The sequence below is a fragment of the Colossoma macropomum genome, unplaced genomic scaffold, assembly GCF_904425465.1.
Source record: "Colossoma macropomum unplaced genomic scaffold, Colossoma_macropomum, whole genome shotgun sequence".
NCBI classification, from domain to species: domain Eukaryota; kingdom Metazoa; phylum Chordata; class Actinopteri; order Characiformes; family Serrasalmidae; genus Colossoma; species Colossoma macropomum.
The window spans coordinates 12,893,833-12,916,113 of NW_023494793.1; the positions used below are offsets into that span (position 1 = coordinate 12,893,833).

General features: G+C 40.7%; 1 protein-coding gene across 3 annotated transcripts in view; it reads right to left on the reverse strand.

Annotated features, from left to right (window-relative positions):
- The window catches only part of fgfr1a (fibroblast growth factor receptor 1a), a 54,007-nt gene extending 37,768 nt beyond the window's left edge, over positions 1–16,239 (reverse strand). For 2 of the 3 annotated variants that reach the window (XM_036578537.1, XM_036578536.1), the window contains exons 1-2: positions 15,519–16,239; positions 2,566–2,726 (exon numbers count right to left, since the gene is read on the reverse strand). In XM_036578537.1, coding sequence (XP_036434430.1) covers positions 2,566–2,659 — 94 coding nt within the window. In that variant the 5' untranslated portion in view covers positions 2,660–2,726; positions 15,519–16,239. The remainder of the gene's footprint in view (positions 1–2,565; positions 2,727–15,518) is intronic. The other variant, XM_036578538.1, reaches the window with a different exon arrangement.
- Positions 16,240–22,281: the final 6,042 nt, after the last annotated feature.

Genomic DNA, 22,281 nt, shown 5'->3' on the forward strand with positions numbered 1-22,281 from the left:
AGCGGCTAGTGCTGTGCAAAATTGATTTTTCCAAACACGTCACCGTAAGGCCAGTATGATGACATCCGAGTTTGCATTATAATGTAGTTAATTTCGAATCGCATCAATACAGCTCAGGACAAATAGCGGCCATCCAGACTCGCTCTGCCAGCGCATTAAACGCAGCAGTAGCACATTCTGGGTGATTTAGCATTGCTCAACCCTCATTAACACTACACTGACGTTCTTTATATCTCTCCTGCACATCAGAATGAAATCTGGACACTCTTTCCCAGAAACACGATCTGAGGAATACTGCCACAGGGCGGAGTGCTCACTGTCTCTTAAAAAAAAAAAAGAGAAAAAAAAGAAAAAGAAAGAAAGAAAAAAGCAGTAATTTATAGCTTCCCTGGTAGTTGAGTCTTCCCTTGACAACAAATACCTTTTCATTACAAAAGAAGAGAGAGAAAAAGAAAAGGGACGGGGGGGTATTTTTGCATAGCTGGAGGCTACAGATAGAAACAACCCCACACACACACACACACACACACACACACACACACACACACACACACCTCACCTGACTTCCATGTTAACGTATAACAAACTCCGAGAGCGAGCGAGCGAGAGAGAGAGAGAGAGAGAGCAAGAGAGAGAGAGAGAGAGAAAGAAAGAAAGAAAGAAAGAGAAAGAAAAACACAATAGATAAAGGGGGGAAAAAGGAAAAATAAAGAGAAAAAAGAAAAAAGTGAAGAAAGAAAGAAAAAAGCGAGAGAGCATGATAGATAAAGAGAAGAAAAAAGCTAAAAAAGTAAAGAAAGAAAGAAAAAGAGAAAAAGAAACGAGAAAAAAACTAAGAAAAAAGGAGAAAGCAAGAAAGAAAAATATATAGATAAAAGAATAAAAGAGAACAAAGAAAAAAAAGAAAATGTGGACAGAGAGAGGAAAAGAGGAGAAAGAAAAAAAAAACAAAAAAACAGAAGAAAGAAAAATAAGGAGAAAAAAATGGAAAAGATTAAAAAAAGAATGGGATGAAATGGGATGAGAGAAGGACAGAAAGTGAACAAAGGAACAAGGACAGAAAAAGAAAGAAGGAAAGAGAGAAATGGAAGGAAAGAGAAGGGGGAAAAAAAGACAGGAAGAAAAACAGTGATATAGAGAAAGAGAGAAAGACAGAGAGACAGAGAGAAAGAGAGAGAGAGAGAGAGACAGAGAGACAGACAGAGAGAGAGAGAGACAGAGAGAGAGAGAGAGAGAGAGAAAGAAAGAAAGAAAGAAAGAAAAAGAAAGAAAGAAAGAAGAAAGAAAGAAAGAAAGAAAGAGAGAGAGAGAGAGAGAGAGAGAGAGAGAGAGAGAGAGAGAGAGACAGTATGTTAATACAGTGACTGATCTGTGTGAAGGTGCAGCACGTTCGGGCCTGTGAGCCACACTGCGGCCCTCACGCTGCTGGAATGTTGCCAGGAGACACATTTTTCAGGATTTCGTTTCATGGTGGGCTCCCTTCCCTCTCCCCCTCTCCCTCCCCCCTCTCCTCCACTACGCCACTCTCTCCATCCGGGTGTAGAGAGCAGGGTGTGGAGTTAAGCCTGCTGCATGGCTGAGGGCTCCACACAGCTCCTCTGACATGTTTTGGAAAAGCGTATGAAGGGCTGAATGAAAACACGTGAACACCTGAACCATGTTTTTTTACTTCTTGGGGCCCGTATAGGCTGCAGGTGAAGAATGTCTATCACATGACAGCGACTGACTTCTGGAGACTGGGCTCGAGAGCGCTGTGTGTTTTAAAACAGACCGTCCAGCTAGTCCAGTCAACTGGACTTGTAGCTGGGGAATGCTTTTCGTTCCTGTGGTGACCATAATGTGGTAAAAAAGGATTTATTTAAACACAGTGTTCATCAACCTCGACTGGTTTGGTTCCGGAAAAAAAAGAAAATTGAATTCTGCATTGGAAATGCTTGCTCTGCCTTCGTCAGCTGTTCAGAAACTCTTCCAAACCAAAGCATAAACATGGTTTTGGTCTTCCATACAGTCTTTGAAAGTCATTCAGTAAAGAAAGCAGCACCACAGCGGACAGTTTTAGTCACCTCCATCTGTGAACTGCAGCAGCTGCGCGATGGTTAAAGGGCAATTCCACAGATTTTTTCAACATTTAAATATGTAAGATGCAAACAAAGTGGATCAAAGTGGTTTGGTGTGAAACGCTCCGTTCTAGAGAAACTTACAGAGTCAGAATTGTTCACAACGGTGATGACAGGAACCAGACGTCAAGTCAAAGCAAGTCAAAACAGACCCTATTTAGCCAATGTCACCATTACATACAAAACTCAGAAGGCAGGTGTAGGTTCACTCGTCATTTTGGGCCGTAAACAACACTGTTATACTTGCATTGTAGACATCACAACCTCTGGTTCCCATCACCACCATCTGAGGCGGTAAGTTTCTCTACAATGCACCACTTTAAACCACTATGAATAACTTTATTTACATGTCAATGATCGAATTATGCAGAAAATTTGAAAAATCTGTGGAATTTCCCAAATAACACATCATCATATTGCTCCACTAGACAAAGGAAATGTCTCTTACCTTGCTCTGGAGCAGCAGGTCGGGCCTGGCCCGGCAGAGGCTGAGTCAGAAGTACGGAGAATAGCAGCAGCATGATCTTCATCGTGAGCTTCATGATGCTCCTCTACAGCAGAGCTTGGTGCCTGGCGCAGCTCTCCATACACACAGCTACGGCATCCACTCTAACAAAGAGAACACAGCACGTTATTGTACATTTACAATACATTTACATTTTCAGGTTCAATTATGATGTTTTTGTATGTTTAATTTATTTGTATATGGCCTCTATTTATCCCTTACAACTGGTATGGTGCCTTTAACTGGCTGATCTGTTTTGTGTGTCATTCAAATAGCAGTCCAGCCTGAAATACTCCATATAACTTCAATAAGAACAGACCAGGTTAAACTGCTGTAGCCTGAATAGGCAGTGTTGGTATCCCAATGTATCCCAAACAGGCTGTTTTTTGCAGCTTATATGCACTCAGGAAGTGAACAGCACATTTTGAAACCTCCACATTGTTTACATGGTATTAAATCTTAACTCTAATTCCAAAAAAAGCAGGAGATTTTTGCTTTTACAAAATAAGAGCCCTTTAAACGTTGCAGTCATTAAGAGAACTGTACATCACTGTTTTAACAAAAGCCTGCATATCTGTATGACTTTGCAGGAGAAAGTTAATTAAGTCAGTATAATGAGATTTTATTCTCAATTCTATTAGCCCATTCATCACGAAACGTTCATGCAATGCAAAGGGCAGCTGGCGTTTCCAAGCGCTGAGGGCTTGATGATATGGTGAACATTCCTGTTATGCTACAAATCAAAACAGCTCATTTTCCTGATGTACATTACGTTACTCTGTGAGAGAGGAATAAAAACAGTCTTCAATCCAATTGCAAACTCGGGGCTAAATGACTCTGACAACTTGAGTGCCTCTGAAACTGGGCCAGAGGCCAAGAAAAAGAGGACAAGCACAGGCAGAAAATTCCTGCAAAATCCAAAAACAGTCCTTCGGAAGCGGCCGTGCCGCCCTGGCTGTGTAGATTAGAGTTCCATGTGGTCTGATAGAGTGAGAGAGCATTTACGACATGACAAACTCAGTGTCACTTTTTCACTCAGGCATAACCAGCCCCCCCTCCCAAATCCAGCCCCTGCTGCGTTACTACATGGTGCCAACCGCGGAACAGCACGTACTCTGAAGAACTCAAGGATTCCAGCCTCGGTCGTTTGCACTGTGGTTTGCTGACATTCAGCACTGATAAGAAGAAAAAAAAAAAAAAGCATGAATATTCAATTTTATAATAGGCCTCTCTCTAACAGCAGCACACAGACTAAAGAAGAGCGTCCCCATGTCTGGATAGTGTTAAAGGAAAACTTGTTTATGTGATTTCTGACATTATGATATCCTGTCAGGGGTGGCAGGAATATTTCAAACGTTTAAAACTCCTGCATATTTCAAAAAGGCATTCAGAGGGGTTTGACATGCAACGATTCATTATATGGTGTCTTTACAGTGGTGGTGATGGGAACCAGGTGTCGCCATGTCTACAACTCAAATAAAGGTGCTTTATTTACACTCCAAAATGACCAATGAGCCTACACTAGTCTTCCAAATTTTAACTTGTACTGTTGATAATTAAAAAAAAAAGTTCTAAATCTGAAAAAAAAAGTTTTCTTTCGGGACTATTTTGCCTTGCATGTACCCTTACGCCATTAATGGATATATAAAAATGTTTCAGGCCAAAACGTCATTGCAAAACAGTCATAAAAGGCAAAAATTTTAGAGATATTAAACTCTTCAGACGTCTGGTTCCTATCACCAACACTACGAACGATTCTAATTCTTATTAGCACTTTGCACTAAACCAGTCAGAACATCTTAGTAATTTATTTATGCAAAAATGTTGAAAATATTGTGAGAAAATTTCTCACACTAATGACAAATGCTCATATTGCCCATCCCTGCATAATTTTACCTATAAAAATGGACAAAAGCGCACATTTTTAGACAATAGTGTGCCATACACTGTGAGAAACACAGTCAGGCGTGTGAGGATTTAGACATGCAGTTTGCACGCTGATAATCTAGTAACGATAAGCTTCCATTATTTGTTAGCTACATTAGCCTCATAGCTTCAGTACAGAACTAAACAAGCACACGTCTCCAAAGCGGCCCTTTAAGCCCGACAGGGTCACAGCAGTGAGGACGCTCTGTTGAGTCTTTTCGTGCATCCCAATTTAATCTGTTTCATCAGCGTATTGGTTCAATTGCAGCTGCATGAGATCGAGCTGGGGAACACAATGAGAAAATACTGCTAACGTTAACCAATGACATCATACATCCATGAAAACTTCAGAGTCATTTTTGCTTGCTTACACCGCAAGCAAAACAGACCTTGCTATTATATTGTTGTAGCGCATGACGGTCTGGATTCTGGCTGCAAAGCATTTTTGCTTTAGAAACTAAACAGATGTTTGGTGTTACACATAATTGCTGGTTGACAAAGGAACCAACTGGAAAGGGATTTGCTTTCAGAGCGCTGGCTGGAGATCGCGCATCGTCTTTATATTGGAGAAGCATGACAAAGTCTTAGCGTGAGCTAACACAGACCTTTACAGATGAAAACGGCGGAAAGACCACACACTCACATGCTGGTGAACGCTCCGAGCCCCTGCGTGAACTTAGCACATACCATTTGTCTTAGTGACTGCCGGAGTTCCTTCACCAAATGTCACTCAAAAGCCTATACAAACACAGACAAGCTCCAGGGTTCATCCTGGGAAAGACTGGTCAGTCCTGATGTGGTCAAGGAGGACAGTTCATATTTAACCATTAACTACATAAATTCAGCCCAAAAAAAGGGGCTTCTAAAAGGGGTTCTATAGAAGGATTAATAAACTTTGCATGTGTAAAGAACTTTCATGAAGTCTAAAGAGTTCTGTATGAGCCTTAGGATGATAACAGATACTAACAAATATCGTGATAGTTTAAATACGTCCAAATTATCGGCCTTTCATTCTCTTTCACATGCCAAATGCCTTCTTTTTATCACTTTGTATTTATTTACTCATTCCCTTTGTACAATCATTCTAATCTATGGTTTGTTCAAAGCTGTATACAACAGAGAAGCTCTTAATTATAGGCTTTACGAACCGAGTATCAACAACTAATTAACTGCACACATACATACCTTTGAACGCCATTTGAAAAGATTATAACTTAAGACTTTCAGGCTGGCAAAGAACGCTGGGGTACATGCAAATGAAACAAAATCTCTGGTAGAGAGTCAAACGGACGAGGAACGGCACTCGACCAAAAGGAGGAGGCCAACATGCCGATATTTTGGTTTCCAACTACACTAACATTAAGAACCACTGGATGTAAACACTGTTACATGCCACGTGTGCAGAATATGGTTAGCACTCTAGATTATTAAGTATTTTAAGAAGTAAGATCAGTTGGTAATTTATATGACCATCAAAGAAAAAGCAAGCTACACTGTGAGGCTCTGAAATACTCACACTTCATAACAGGATTTAGATTATAATTACATTGTTTATCACATTAGTTCTGCAGACGATCATTGTCCATTATCTCCTTCTATACCAATCGAAAGCTTTTCTAGAACCACACATCCAAGCCAAGAACCTCTCAAGAACCTTTAAACTCAAAACTGACTCCTTTTCTTTTTACCTTGGTTGTTCATGTTCAGGGTCTGATTTTTTTTATGATGTCACCATGCACCGGTGGGTGGGGCTAAACAACGTTCACCAATTAAATCCCCCCTCCAGTGACCCCCAACTATCTTCAAAACACTCTACTTAGCTCAGAGACCCTCCATGATCCAGTGATTCACCTGGAAATGTGTCCCAGGACAAAAGGAAAATGGGTTATGACTTCTCTTTTACATTGTTCTGATTAAATGGGTAATTAGACTGATTTTCACAAACATCCAGATATTACATGAATGCATTACATTAAATGGTTATAATACGCTGCTTCATACCCGAGACATCGCTTTATGATCTTTTTGAGGTAAGCATTTGGCCTGAAAATGTATTTGTTAAATCCATTCAAGGTGGAGAGCATCGTAAGGCAAAAATCCCTGAAAAAAAATGTATTTTTGCAGTTTATCACTATTGTACCATCAGCAGCATTACACATAAAAACTTAAAAGACGTGTATGTTCACTTTTTTTTGGACCCCTATCACCACCACGGTAAAGAAATAAAATCAGAGTCGTTCAGTCGTGTAGTTTCTCCATAATTAACCATTTCAGATCAAACCAGTGTGAATCACTGTTTCCATCCCAACCACTAAATTATGCGGAATATTTTAAAAATCAGTGGAAGAGCCCATTGCTTCATTTGGAAATGTTACCAAGTTATGCTTGTTTCACACATTGCTTTAGTTTGACAGAGAGCCCAATAATAATCCATATAAAACCCCCCACTAGGGACACAGCAAATGCAACTTTGGCACTTAACATAGGCATAAAGTTCTGATAGCCAGCCCCCCGTTGGGTCAAGCTTTACAATTCGGTCATTTCATCACCTCTACAGCTGTTCCTCGTCGGGGTTGGAAGGACAATGCAAGTGAACAAATGCCAAGAACATGCAAGAATGAAGGAAGGAGTGAACAAGGGGGGAAAAAAAACTAGAAAAACGACACAAAAACAAAACAAAACAACGCTCCCTGCTGAGTTTGTTCCGCCTTCGATCCCGGACTGCTGTCACTGCAGCTGGGTCACACACTTAAGAGCACGGAGCAGAGCGGGACTGGGTGGGGAAGCAGTCAGGGAAATGTGTGCGTGTAAATTTGAGTCTGGGCTCTTTCCAGAAGCTCCCATCAGCTGCCAGACACTCGGAAGTGAGAGGAGCTTATGGCCAACCACGTTTTCCTCATCTCGGCCAAAAACGCTCACGCAGAGCGCGCTGCTGAGGACATTCAGGTTGTAATTCTCAGACAGGCCATTTTAACCACCAAGTCTGATGTACGACCGAAAGAGGAACGTGCTGTATCACTGTGTGTATTTCAGCTGAAATATGATGCAAATATCAATTAATAACGAAACAAATGAAGTTGGGGAGGGCCGGGCAGGATTCGAGTCAAAAGCGCGAATGGAAGTTCAAAATTTCTGCATAATTCAATCGATAAGATGTAAACAAAGTCATTCAGAGTGGTTCGATGTGAAACAGTTGAATGTAGAGAAACTTGCCGAATCTGATCTGAGTGGTGGTGATACCAGCCAGGGGTCACCAAGTCTACAACACTAGAGCCTTTTTATTTACTATCAAAAACAATTAGTGCATCTACATGTGTCTAATTTTTCATATGTAATGTTGAGAATTGTAAAATACTGGTAAATCTGAAAAAAGTTCTTTGGTACTATTTTTTCTGTAAAATCCTGCAAAAGCAGCATTTCACATTAAACCCCTCTGAATGACTTTGTTTGCATTTTAATGCAGAAATTTTATTAAAAAGTCAGTATTTATTTTTCCAAAGAAACCAAAATCAGTTCAAGAGTCAGTTAACCAGCTCTCTTCTATTTTAAACACTCAAGCCCGCTACAGAGATTCCTGCAACATCCAAACTAGCCGATGGTTAGGATCTGACACGTAGTAATAAATCTGACTGGATAGTCCAAACAACTTCAATAAGCATTCAGTAGCTCAGGACCGCCCAGCCTACCACGTTGAAAAAAGGGGTAAACATCTGAAACAAACTCACATCAGAATGGTCATTTTCAGAGGAAAAAAGCTCACATGAAAGCACGGTTTGTGAATAACGACTACCTCAAGGCTTAAAGACATAAATATTTACCCCCAAAAGAAAAGAAAAAAGAGAGAGAGAGACATAGAAAAACTAAACAGTTCAAGTTTGCATGCAGCCATTTTGTGATCAGAATGCTGCCCCCCCCATTTGTAGCTGTTTGATACTATTGTAGAGGCTAATTTGCGAGCAATGCTTCCAGTAATGAAGGCTAAAACTCTTCACCAGCACTACAACCACCATCTCAAGCAGAAGACGAGTCCGTACTCTTGTCCACTGCATGCAACAGGCCAGACTTCATTTGAGCGCATATGCAGATCAGCAAAAAAAAAAAAAGTCTTCATTATACTGGTGATATACTTGCTAACTCAAAACAGAATCCAGGCCTGGGAGGATGTTGCTCAATTCTTGGCCAAGATGAGCAGAAAACCTAAAGATCTAAACAAACACTTTTCAAGTTTCCCGTTTCTTGGTGTAAACAATCCAGCCGCAACTAAAGCAAACTGAGGGCCAAACTTAACAAATAAGGCCAGAGAGTGAGGCTATTTCCATAGGAGAGGGCAGAACTGTAGAGAGGCATAAACTAAATATACAGCTATTTTATGATCAGCCATGGAATAGAGTGGCTGATGAGGATCATTGCTTTATTGCTCATTTGTTAGCACTGTGAATAATGAAGGTTATAAGGAGCTGCAACTAAAGCCAACCGAGGACAAAACTTTAAGAGGCATTCCCTAAAACTTGCATGCACCATCATTATTATTATTAATATTATTATTATTTATGTTGTAGCATTCTATAGCGCAGCACTGCCCTCCTCAGCTAATCAGTTTGACAGAACTCAATTCTGTATTAATTCTATCCATCAATGTTCTCTAACTACAATATCCAGAACGCATTACACAAATACATCAAACAATCATTGGGAATCCCTACAGTGCTCAACAAAAACTGGCTACTAGCCACTAATCTACAGGCAAATCAAGATATGTGGTGCTAACTAGCATCACTGATACAGCACTAACAGCCTGCCTCCGAGTGCACACCCCTAAAGCATCTGTAGTCCTTCAAAATTTACTTCCACCTTCAGGACACATCATCAGACCTAGTCTTTAAACCAGGAAATCTCACTCTAGAGACAGTGTAGCCCTGCTTTAGGAGGTGAGTAGAAACATTTACAACAGATGGTTCCAGTTTTTAATTTGGCCGGAGTGACTCTTTAATGAATGAGGGTGTGTATTTACAAACCAGTTCAGGAAAGTGAGAGCCAATCTAGCACCAATTCTTATGACCAGGATCATCATAAAAGCAGGAGGGATCTGATCTGGGTTCAGTTCTCTCACCCTGAACTGCTCTGTGAATACCAGCGCAGGCTAGCTTCATAAAGAGGGGTGGGTTACACAAAGCTAGAGTAGTTAGTTTCCTAATTTGGGAGAGCGAGAGAGAGAGAGCGAGAGAGAGAGAGAGAGAGAGAGAGAGAGAGAGAGAGAGAGAGAGAGAGAGAGAGAGAGAGAGAGAACTAAACATGCTGCTATTCTATAATTCCACTTCTTCACAGCTGCTCCCTGTTCTTGTGGATGCTAGTGTGTTAGCACCGTGCCTAACGCTGCTCACAAGAAAGGTTAAAACTTTGGAAACAAACTAGCTGAGACTAAAACGAACGGACCAAAACTAAATCAGGCTATTTTTACAGGGGCAGAAGAGAGCGAGGCAGACCCAGCAGAGCTGAAGAGTTTTTTTTTAGTCCCCTAATTAAACGGCCCCCAGGATGTTCTCTGGCTGTGATCGGTGGAGGGGAACGGGACGGGGTGGGGACTCAGCCTGCGCTCATTACCGGAGGAACATTCCGGATAGCGCTGCTGGTTTGTGTCTGGTTCGGGGCGCCTGACCTCGGTCCCTCTAGAGCCTGGGCCGGTCCACCAGGCGGCCGGCTGCGAGACCGCTGCTCCGCAGGGAGTCCATTAGGGGCCAGCTCAATGCGCAAATTCTTGTCTCTTTTGCCCCTTAGTTCTTTTACCCCTATTCACATCATCGCTGCTGCTGCTGCTTCCTTCGTTCTCTGCACTAGTCTAATCTGGCTTTTGCCCTCAAGTTCTTCTATCCTGCTCCTAAAAATGGACAGATTGTTATTTTTACATGTCAGGCTTATGCAAACCTCACTACTACATGGATTTTAGTGTACATTTGCTTGATAGGCATCAACATTGAGTATTTTTGATACAAAAGTAAGGGTTAATGAATAGATCATCAACTAACCAGTGAAAAATTAAGAGAAACAAAGGACATTAATGTAGGGCTATAGGCTTACCTGCACAAACACGCATCAAATAGGAACACATGTGAAAACATGTTTTCTTACTCAACGACAGCAGAGGGAAATTGGTAGGTTTTCATGTTGGAGGGGTAACCGTGGCTGCCTCTTCGGATGAGCTAATGAGCCAACAGGACTAACCGGTGGAACACTGGATGCTGATGAGGACTCGTCCTCTTAGAGGACAACATGTCAACATGTAACTTCTTCAGAAAAGGATGTTTTCATTGCTTCCAGACTCACAAGAGCACCTATGCCCTTCCCTACTGCTTAATAACCAAAATGTCAGCTAAAGTCCTCAGGTTAGTTCCTGAACGCAGTGTAAACTTGCTATTTCTGGTCTGTCATTATTGTGTTTACACACATTCTGTGGCTTGTAGAAAAAGCATGAATGACTGCGGGGCTGCTTGCCATTGTTTTAGCGTTTTGAGAGATGCACGTAATGAAAGCGAACACAGTGTTTCACGCAAAAGCTTTCAGACAGTTGTGCAACAACAACTTTCTTTTTAGAGGCACTGGGGCTGCTTTCCTTTGCCAGCTCAGCCCTGGCAGTCCCGTAAATTAGAGGGCAGAAAAAAATTCCTTTCCTCCACTCCCAAACGCTCCACCGCACACTTCCACCAGAAAGAATGCCCAGTGGGAACACCACTTTGCTTCTCTTCTCCGTCTGACTTTGCCAAACCTCTTTTTCCGAACTTCAGAGTTGAGGTCATATACACCTCTAGACTCCATAGACCTCTTCTTTACACCAACTTTTTTTAAATCCCTCTCCAACACACACTGGCACTGTCAGGGACGCTGAACTACGCCTGCAAAATTGCCAAAAATGCTGCCACCCTTGCTGCACTGGTGCAAAAAAATCCAAATTGTTCTGGAAACTTAACCTCATATTACCTCCCAGAATGCAAGGTTCAATAATGCTTTATATACTTCGAGCAGATATATCCAACACCATCCCCCACGCTCTCCCATTAGTCCAGCTGAAGTCCACCCAATATGAATGGAAATTTCCAGTACAAACGTAAACAAACTGGCCGGCTTCGACGTATGAAATTCAATTACATGATTGCTGTCGTTCGTCTCCGGAAAGGACTGCAGAATAAGCCTTTCCAGCTTGCATGTTTAGCATTTCACTGAAAAGCAAATGAACTTCTGACCCATCTTGAAGGAGATGCTGAAAAAACATCGGTCAAATCCTGAAGGACCATCAACTGCAACCATTTTCCCCTCCAATTTCACTAATTGATGTAATTATGGCTCTAAACGGCTGCATTTTTACAAGGTTAGTTACAGTTCTCGATTTCAAAGGTCGAACGTAATTCAAGGGAAAGATATGAACAATTTTGGGGAAAAGTGCTTAACCTGCCAGAAGAACTGAATCATTTTTCAATCTGACTTTGAATCTGAGTTTTAAAAAAAAAGAGATTTCAGGGAAAACATTCCATATGGCTTCCATATGTCTTGACAAGTGTTACATCTTGCAAAAAAAAATAGTGTCCAATACTTTTTTTCCTAAATACAAACAACCATGTGAAAAGCAAAGCCGAAAAACTTTGGAAAACTTTGGTATGATAAGGTGTGCAAGTTCCATTTTAAGTGTTGTATAATATTAACGTTACCTATATACGGTGTACACACTTTCTGCATTCAGTGCTGTTTTGCACCACGTCCAGATCAAGTCCGTGCATGCTGTGGCTAGCCAGCCTTCCACCATTCAAACTGCTTTGCTTTCCAGGCACATCCATAATACCAGTCACAAGGTGGAAATTGACCATGAACGCTTTTACTTTGAATTACAATGGCCACTTATCGGCAGGGAGAGTTTTGGAGAAGCTGAATTAGATCTGGGGGGAAGGGAAGAGGGGCACACGTGAGTGTGAGCCCGCGTAGGGGGGTTGGGGGATGTTTTGGAAATGCAGTCTTCAATAGAAAGTGCATAGAAATGGATGGAAACGCACGCCAGGTTGGATGCTGTTAAGTACTGAGGTGGTAAACGTCACTTCAGGCAAATAAACGAAGAAAGATTGAGCGAATGAGGAAGACAACCTGAAAAACACAGAGCCATGCAGCCAGACAACGAGGGCTATGAGGAATTTAACAAACAGGCACAAGCAAAGTTGGGCTGGAACTATGATTATACTAGCAATCAAATAATCTACTGATCATTTTGATTAAAAGGCAAAACAACAAAAAAACTGACTTAACTGAACAATAACAAATCTTACATATCCTGTCATCATTTTCAGATTATTTTACTTTAAATAAAGCATTTAAACACAAAAAAGAAGCCAACAGGAGAAGAAAACATGCATTACTATCATGCAAACTGCCAACTAATCACTGCTGAACAATTGAGAAAGTAAATATCAAAGATTTTTTTTAACTTGAGTAATCGTCACCATGTTAAAGTCAAGCTCTATAAAGTTGAGCTGGCCTGCCTACACACTATGCCACATTCAATAAAGATGCTAAAACCTCTTTCTCCAACCGGACAGAGTTTAGCAAAACACTATGAAAAGTATCCTCCTCTAGTCTAAATAGGAAAAGTAAATAACTCTTGCACTCCCACTAAACACACACCAGTCCCAGCGTCTCCCCAGAGTATACACTCCCACACTATCATGCAACTGTGGTATTTAAAACAGTATTTTTGTAAAACATCGCTGTTTATCCCGCGAACCACACAAAAATAAAGCACCAAGAACAAGACTGGCCTTTCACATCGAAATGGCCCAAAAAAAAAAAAAAGCAAGTGCTGAGTGGAAAGTACTTCTCCTCAACATCCAGGAGGTGAAGGGGAGATTTTGGTGGTGATCCTTTGGGTGGACATAGTGGAGGTTTAACATGTTTTCTTGCTAGTCCTATCAGCTTCGTGAATAAAACAAAACCAATTTTCCAGTGTCGTGGCTGCCATCATCATCATCATGGTCTAATATTCTCTGGAAAATCTGAGGACAGATGATTTTTAAAGGTTTACTAAGGAACAAGTGTAACATTAGCTTAAGTCATCTTAGGATCATTTTGTGCAAGTTTAAGAGCCCCTTTAAAAACCCCTTAAAAGGGAAATTCCACTGATTTATCATAAATTCTGCATATTTTCATGGTTGAGATGTAAACAAAGTCACTCAAAGTGGTTTGGTGTGAAATGCTGTTCTAGAGAAACTTGCCAAGTCTGAACTGGTCACAGTGGTGGTGATAGGAACCAGACGTCTAAAGAGTTTAATGCCTGTTAAAACTCATTCACAGGGAGTTATTACATGAAATGGCTAGATATCTGCCGCCTGACGTCTGACACAATGCTTTATGATAGTTTTGGCTTAAAATTAATTTTAATACATTGCTTTGAAACCATTCATGGCGGAGGGGTACAGGTAGGGTGCTGTAAGGTAAAATAGATTTATGACTCGTCATCATCAACATTACCTATTAAAATTTATGTAAGGTCACCGGTAGTTTTGGATTGTGAATAAAATGGCTATATTGGTGTTGTGCACGTCGCACTCCCTGGTTCCCATCACCACTGAGTCCGTAAGCTTCTCCACAATGAACCATTTCACATCAAACCATTCTATACTACTCCGTTTACATCTCAGGGACTGAATTATTCAGAATTTTTGAAAAATTAGTGGAATTCCCTTCAAGCAAACACAAAGTGACATCTTCAAGAATTACCCAAATGCACTCACTATGACTCACAACTAGCAAAATACCTGAACACCTCCTTAAGGGTGGAAAAAGATTAATATAATTTACGAAACCAGGAACATTTGGTTGCGGTCTAGTGATGGAAAGTCCGATTCGGTTCACTCAACCGATTCTTTCAACTTTTCCATTTTTAATGAACCGAACGTCGACTTGATTAATCGATTCGCGAATCCAGGGTCCTTTTATTTTAAACAATGATGACAAAGATTAGTCAAATGAAGCCATCTTCAGTCTCATTTAGTTCACATGCAATAGAAGTAGCGACACTTGTCTGTCACTAGTTTTATTCAAATCTGTTTTGTTTCATTGGGCTACAAGAGTATTTTTAAGGCGCGATTTTACGTCGCTATATTTACAGATCATTACCCAGAGTCTATACGGCGCATATTAAAAAGTGTGCAGATGCTACAGGAGAAGGAGTTTTGTAAGTTTGTGAATCGGCTCGAAAGGTTTGCTGATAAGAACCGACTGGAATGAACGATTCGTTGGAGATTCGAATCCCTGCCGCGCTCCAGCTGCGCGCCGCCAACTCTCACTGCTTTGGGCCATTTGTTCCTGCAACACGTTCACACTCTGCAGGACATCCTACTGTTATCTGAACATCTTAGTTTAGGAAACTCAACAAAAAATACGGAGCGTGGGAACAGAAGAAAATACTGGAAAATAATGTAGAGACGCTTTGCTGTCTCGTTTGTCACAGTCTAACTTCATATGAGCTTCAACTGGAACACAGACGGATAAGAAAACACGAAGCTGAAGCCTTCTTTTCCGAATTTTCCCGTTCCACCTTAAATGGTGCAGCAGTTACATTCTGGCGCCTGCCTTTTAAGGTGGAATGGAAAAATTCGAACATGAAAGCTGGCGAACTGGAAGCCAACTTGAGCCTCGTTAATAAAACAGCCAGCCAAAGCAAAAATGGGCAAAAACTACTATCATTAAAAGTGCTCTCCAGGTGTAAACAACACACAAGCGTGTTCAAATGTTATCTTCCTAGCCAACTCACACCTCACACTACCCCCTGAAATGCCTGAGGGAGTCGGGCTGCTTCTTCGACACAGTTTGTTTTGCACTCCAGACCATCTTTCAGGCGTACAAACCACAACAAAACACGCTAAAGCTCGTTTAATTCAGCGGTAAAGTTCCTCAGAGCTGGACTGAGGTACCTTAGCTTAATTAGCGTTACTCACCTTTAGCTTCAAGACGCTTCTCTTCCTTCAGTGGAGAAGAAAAAAAGTTCGTTTCCGAGATTTAAAAAAGACTGTTTCGAGCCGGTGATACAACTTCTCGCTTTTCTCCCTCAGCAGCAGCTCGGCCCTGAAAACTGGAAGCTACTCGGCTGGGTTTCGGGGTTTTTGCGGGTTTTAAAACGGCACCAAACAAACTTGCTTCTTGGCTAACAAGTGTTCGTCTTGCCCAAGAAGAAGAAGAAAAAAAGGAAAATCACTTCACGGAGGTGCGTGTTAGCTCAACAAAATCACTTCAAAATGATCCTGAATCCAAAACGGCGTTTTAAAAACACGAGCCGAGCCGAGCCGAGCCTCTCTGGCGATGAAAATTTCCACCCTGGTTCTTTTTGTTTGGGACGAGCTCTGGGAGGTCTGGTCTATCCGACCGAAAAGTGGGGGGAGAAAAAAAAACTTTTATCGCCTCTTCGATCAGTAAATCCTCCGGGAAAAGACTCAAACTCGAATTAAAGTCGGCTTAAAGAAGCTAACCGAGCGCCGGCTCTGTCCGTAGGTTCGGTCGCGGTTCAGATATCAGCGCTCACGTTTGCATCTCTGGCTGATTAGCTCTGCTTCGGCCTCCCCCCGCCAGAGGATACAGAAAGGACGAGATTCCGGAGTCATGCGTGGAGCTCCACTACCTACGATGGAGCACACATTCGCTTACATCACTTGAATTGAAACCTGCCCCCCTTGCCCCCTCCTCCTCCTCCTTCTCCTCCCCCTCTCTGCCATTCAGAACACCTCAGGACTCTCCACCGGTACTGTTGCACCATGGGAGTGTAGTTTTTACCCTCTGGCTTCTCTGTTTCCTTCAAGGCTGTGTCCAAAACCGCAAACTACCGGAGTACACAGTCTGGCTGCGTCTCAAACCGCAGACTACCACAACACACTGTAAAAAGATGGTTCTTTAAGAGTTCTTTAGTAAAGGGAATGGTTCTGTTCAGAACCATGAGTTCTATATAGAACCATTTCATGCTTAGATGCTTCTTTGCATGGTGAAATGGTTCTTCAGATTGATAGAGAATGTGTTGTATATGGTTCTGTGGAGAACCTTTTTTAAAAAGTGTTCTAGAACAGTGGAAAAAAATAGCACCAAAAAGGTGTGGAATGGTTCTTCAGATTGAATGAGAATGTGTTCAGTATGGTTCTGTGGAGAACCTTTTTTAAAAAGTGTTCTAGAACAGTGGAAAAAAATAGCACCAAAAAGGTGTGAAATGGTTCTTCAGATTGAATGAGAATGTGTTGAATATGGTTCTGTGGAGAACCTTTTTAAAAAGTGTTCTAGAACAATGGAAAAAATAGCACCAAAAAGATGTGAAATGGTTCTTCAGATTGATGGGGAATGTGTTGTTTATTGTTCTATGTAGAACCTTTTCAAAAATGGTTCTACATAGAACAATGAAAAAGTAGCACCAGTTGTCACAACACTCTTAAAAAATTGTTCTTCAAGGGTTCTTTAGTAAAGACAATGGTTCTGCATGGAACCACAAACACCCAAAGAGCCATTTGCATGCCTAAAGGGTTCTCTGCATGACATGGAGATGAAATGATGGAGAATGTGTTATATATGGTTCTTTATAGAACCTTTTTAAAAATGGTTCTACATAGAACAATGGAAAATGAATACCAAAAGGGGTTCTGTTAATGTCACAACCCTCTTAATTATTAATTAATTATTTTTAAGCGTTCTTTAGTAAAGACTATGGTTCTGTATAGAACCATAAACACTCAAAGAACCATTTGCATGAAATGGAGATGAAATGATGGAGAACGTGTTATATATGTTTTTATAGAACCTTTTTGAAAAGTGTTCTATATAGTACCAAAAAGGGTTCTGCTATTGTTACAAGCTTGACCCATTACAATAGAATCATACTTTTTGGTGTCATAAAGAACCATTTTCAAAAGGTTCTATATAGAACCATATACAACACACACACACACTTTCTAGGCCGCTTATCCTTCTGGGTCGTAGGGGGAGCTGGAGCCTATCCCAGCAGTCACTGGGCGGAAGGCAGGAAACACCCTGGACAGGTCGCCAGTCCATCCCAGGGCACCATATACAACACATTCTCAATCAGTCTGAAGCACCATTTCACCATGCAAAGAACCATTCAAGCATGAAATGGTTCTGTATAGAACTCATGGTTCTAAATAGAACTTGAATTTGATTCAAATTTTGGGAAATAAATGAAACATAAATTGTGAGCTGTGCAAATATAAACACATATTTTATGTTTTATGTTGTTTTTTTTCCAATATGTTAAACTCCACAAATAAATAGAAATTGTGTCCTACAACAGATAAATGCCGTATTTAAGTGCGTTCCTTTCAGATGACGTGTTAACTTATTTCAAACTTTGGCAGATGATTGTTGTGTCTGTAGGTTTCCTGCATTCACTCTGGCAGATTCACAAACAACATGAAGCAACATGTTATTAAACATGATATTAGAAGTTAGATACAGTTGGATAAAAGTTAGGTATATTATTATTTTTATTATTATTATTATTATTATTATTATTCAAAAGATTTCTTCATAGTTTCTCTTTTTTCCTTAACTATTTTTTCATGAACAATTCTAAGAAGTGACATTCTGGAACAAAAAATCTTCTGTCGTCTCACAGCAAGAAGGGCCTGTGTTCCATTCTCGGTTGACCAGGGTCCAGTCTGTGTGGAGTTCTCCCCCGTGTCTGCGTAGGTTTCCTCCGGGTGCTCCGGTTTCCTCCCACAGTCCAAAGACATGCAGCCAGGCCCATTGGGCATGCTAAATTGACCCTAGGTGTGAGTGTGTGAGTGAATGTGTATGTCTGTGTGTCTGTCCTGTGATGGACTGTCCAGGGTGTTTCCTGCCTTCCGCCCAATGGCTGCTGGAATAGGCTCCAGCTCCCCCGCAAACCAGGAGGATAAGCAGCTTAAAAATTGTGTGTGTGTGTGTGTGTGTGTGTGTGTATATGTGTGCAAACTGCTAATTACTTCTCCTAAAATGTACTGGGATTACATTACTTATTACCTGTAAACAGCTCTCTCTACTCATTACTTCTACATTACTCTGTACCAAATGATCTCACTATATTGGCAGAAAATGTTGTTTCAAGCATCCTTTCTTAAAACAAGCAAAATGATCTGCCCATATCTTAAGATCATTTTACATAATACAATTACTCAAGTGAAACATATTTTGAAATAAGTTAAAGAAAAAATGGAATATTCTTACAATAATCCCAACATGTCAAATATTCAATACATCAACTAGATTTGAGATGATTTCACTCGCCAAGATATAATTTTATGCAGTGTAGACAGCTGCGCCACTCGGGAGCTGATTTAAAAATGTGCATTCAGTGGCCCGTTCCTGTCTTTTGTCTAGAACCCCAGAATCACTAAATCCGCCCCGGAATATATCTCAGTTTTAACTTAGTACTCTTCTTAGGAAAACGCTTCACAATGAAAATGATATTTTAGCTAATATTAGGCGGTTGATTCCATGATTGAGATGCCACTGATATTACATTTACAAATAAGTATGTGAAGTAAAAGTAAAAATTTAATTTAATAATACATTTAATAAAAAACTTATTTTGATGTGCATGTTTCAGACAAATCATCTAAAACATGAATAAAATCTGTCTACAGCACTTAGAAAACAGTATGTCTGTCTGGCCCAGCACACTGTAACTGCAGTTTACCTTAAAAAAAATATATTATTTTTGCATTTCATTTGTGAATTCGACATCTCATTCATCTCATCTCATATGCTTATTCATGAGTCATCCACTACAGGTTATGAAGAAATGTACATTATAGTGTCCCACTACACACTTTTACCATTGTCACCTGAACACATTCACTTCTTTGAAATATTTAGAATGTTCCCCCAGCGGCTCGTCCAATCTCAGAACGTGCACCGCTTTGCCACAGTTTCCTGGTTGAGCTACGTTTTGTTGGAAGGCTGTGAAATGGTGCGTAATGGTGTGCAACAGGCTTTAAAGTACGTTTTCTTTCATTTGATGGGTGTGTCAGAGGTTCTACCCAATCACCAGTGACGTGTATATAAACCAGGCCGTATTAAAAAGGCAGTGCACACAGTGAATTCTGTGGGTGGGGAGAAAAATCGATTCTTAGATGCATCGCGATGCAGACATGGACGATTCTGAATCGATTCACAAATGTCAAAAATTGATTTTCTAAATATTTAATTTATAACGTAGTGTTGACAGAACGCAAAGGGCAAAACTTGGAAGTGCGGAAGTGCAGCGCCCGGACAGTCTGTGGCGGCACATAACTAAACACAAAAACTGGATGAGTGAGAAATCCGACCAGCACCCTCTGCATTAAAAGCCAGGTTAGCTCAGGAGTCACAACCCAAATGTTAAGAAAAGCCATTTTGTCCTTTCAACAAAAAACAAACCACCTTGGGAGCCACAACTTATAATGTCTAGTATGTCTCAGTATGTTATAATGTCCTAGTATAGACTAAACAATATAAACGAAAACGCAGACTTACTTTGCTCTGCTTTAAGCTTTAGCTATAGCCGCTTTCCTCCCATCTCCGCCAGAAAACTTTTCCTCAAAAGTTGAAGAGTTTCTTGTAAAATGTCTCTCAACGTTCAACTGTTTTACGAGGCTGAAGTCGCTTCTTATTCTCCAGCTTCTTGTTCGAATTTTCCTGTTCCACCTTAAATTCTGCCTGAGCCGCCGAAGGTAAATGCAGCACCATTTAAGGTGGAACGGGAACATTCGAAAGAGAAGCTTCATCTTCACAACTTTTTAGTGTTTCTCATTGCAGGTTTAACGTTCCAGGAAACCAACGGCGCTGCTTATAAATGTGAATAAGTCCATTTGCCTCCAAATGTTCATTTGTCTCTCTCTTTGCCTTTTCATTGGTTACTAGCCAGGCGAGGCTGCTTTGCTATGTGACCTGCAGTCTGCACGCCAGTTAGAACCAGGGCTTTGGCGCTATGTTGCACACTTTGGAGCCAAGATACAGCGTCCCTTCTCGAAGATGTTTTATCCCCACTCTCTACAACGAAACCAAAACCAAAACGGGCAGGATGGCTATAACGTGTGCTGCGTGGACCTCTATTGTCACTGGATCTTATTGCACAGTAACTGCACATTTTATTGCAGATGAGTGGCAGCCAGTGTCTCGTGTGCTCCAAACAAGAGCAGTGAATGAGAGCCTTCCAGTTCACTTGCCACCTCACTTCCGTTTGTTTTAGTAATAACAGATATTGGAAGTAAATTCATTATAAATCATTACAAATACTTTGCTTTAAAAAAAGTCCTCACACAGTGAGAAAAAAAAATAGTATAGAAAAAAAAGATGCATCGATAATCGTTTTATTATCGTATCACAGCCCTCTGAATCGTAATCGAATTGAATCGTGAGGTGCCTAGAGACCCCCCCCCCGAGTGAATTCTAATAAAGTCCTCTACAAAAGTCACAGCTTTGGTGTACGCAACAATCAAAGACGTTAGAGTACATATTTGTTGTAAGTATTTTACTGCAACATTTTTGTAATAGAATATGCTAGAAGGATGCCAAGTATGGCCTTCTCAGCTGCCATAGTTGCAACGCATGTGTAACACAATTGAGTGCTCACCACCAATTCCATTTAAATAAACATTTCACTATGTTTTGTTGGGGCTGAATGCAGCCCAAGCTCACGTTTAACAGGAAGTTGCATCGTCCAACTGTGCTCTATTCACTATACAGTGCACTATTTTGGGGTTCTGCCATTTTGTAGTGGAATCCGAAAACATAGTGCAGAAGATCCAGTGTACTTAAACAATTCCACAATGCACCGCAATAAGTCGTGTACAACCGATGTACCCTAGAGGATAGAAGATACCCATAATGCACTGCGTTGTTTGTAAGTAATGAGCAAACCCTTACAACATTAGTGTCTGAAATCGTTTACTACCACAGATTCCCTATAATACTGTTCCATCTAGTTATTCACATTATCAAATGTATGGTACCCAGATGGCAAACATATATCGGTCCACTAGCTTAATAAGGTTGGCATCCCACTGACTGTTTGCCACAGCTGGTCAACCCTCGGACCACCCAGGTTACTACACAGAGCCTTTTATTTTAGAAAATAAACTAATATTACAAACAACTGAGAGAAAAAAAATGACTAGGCTTGATGTAAAATGATTTTACAGAAACTGTTGTTGACACTGAGATAGATTAAAATTATTTACTAAACTAATTTACAAAGTATAACTAAAAAAAGGAAGGAAGGATAAATCTGTAAATTGGACTGTTAGTAGAAAATGAGCAATTAAAATTGGAATTTTGTCTAATACTCTTCTTAGCCACTGGTGGGCCGCCCAGAAAACGCTGAGCAAAATGCCAGTGGACCGCTGGCTTTGCCATCAGCGGTTAAACAGTGGTCCACCATCCTCTTGCTATTAGGGGCATAGTGAGTAGGGGTATAATTTAGACATGGCATATTTCTTTATTTTCAGTGATGTTGTGATATTTACCGATGAGGTCAATTTGTTTAACCCTGTCACCCAAATTATAGACTGAAAGTAAATGATTAATTTTTAAAAAATACATTTTTTGTAAATCAATAAAGTGTTCTTAATGTCTTTATGCCATTAGCATGGATGCTAGTTAATCATTTTGTGGATTTGCTAATTTAATGCTAAAAACTCAACTCTCTAACTTTCAACCCTGTTACTCATTTAAGCCACTGTCAGCAAGGAA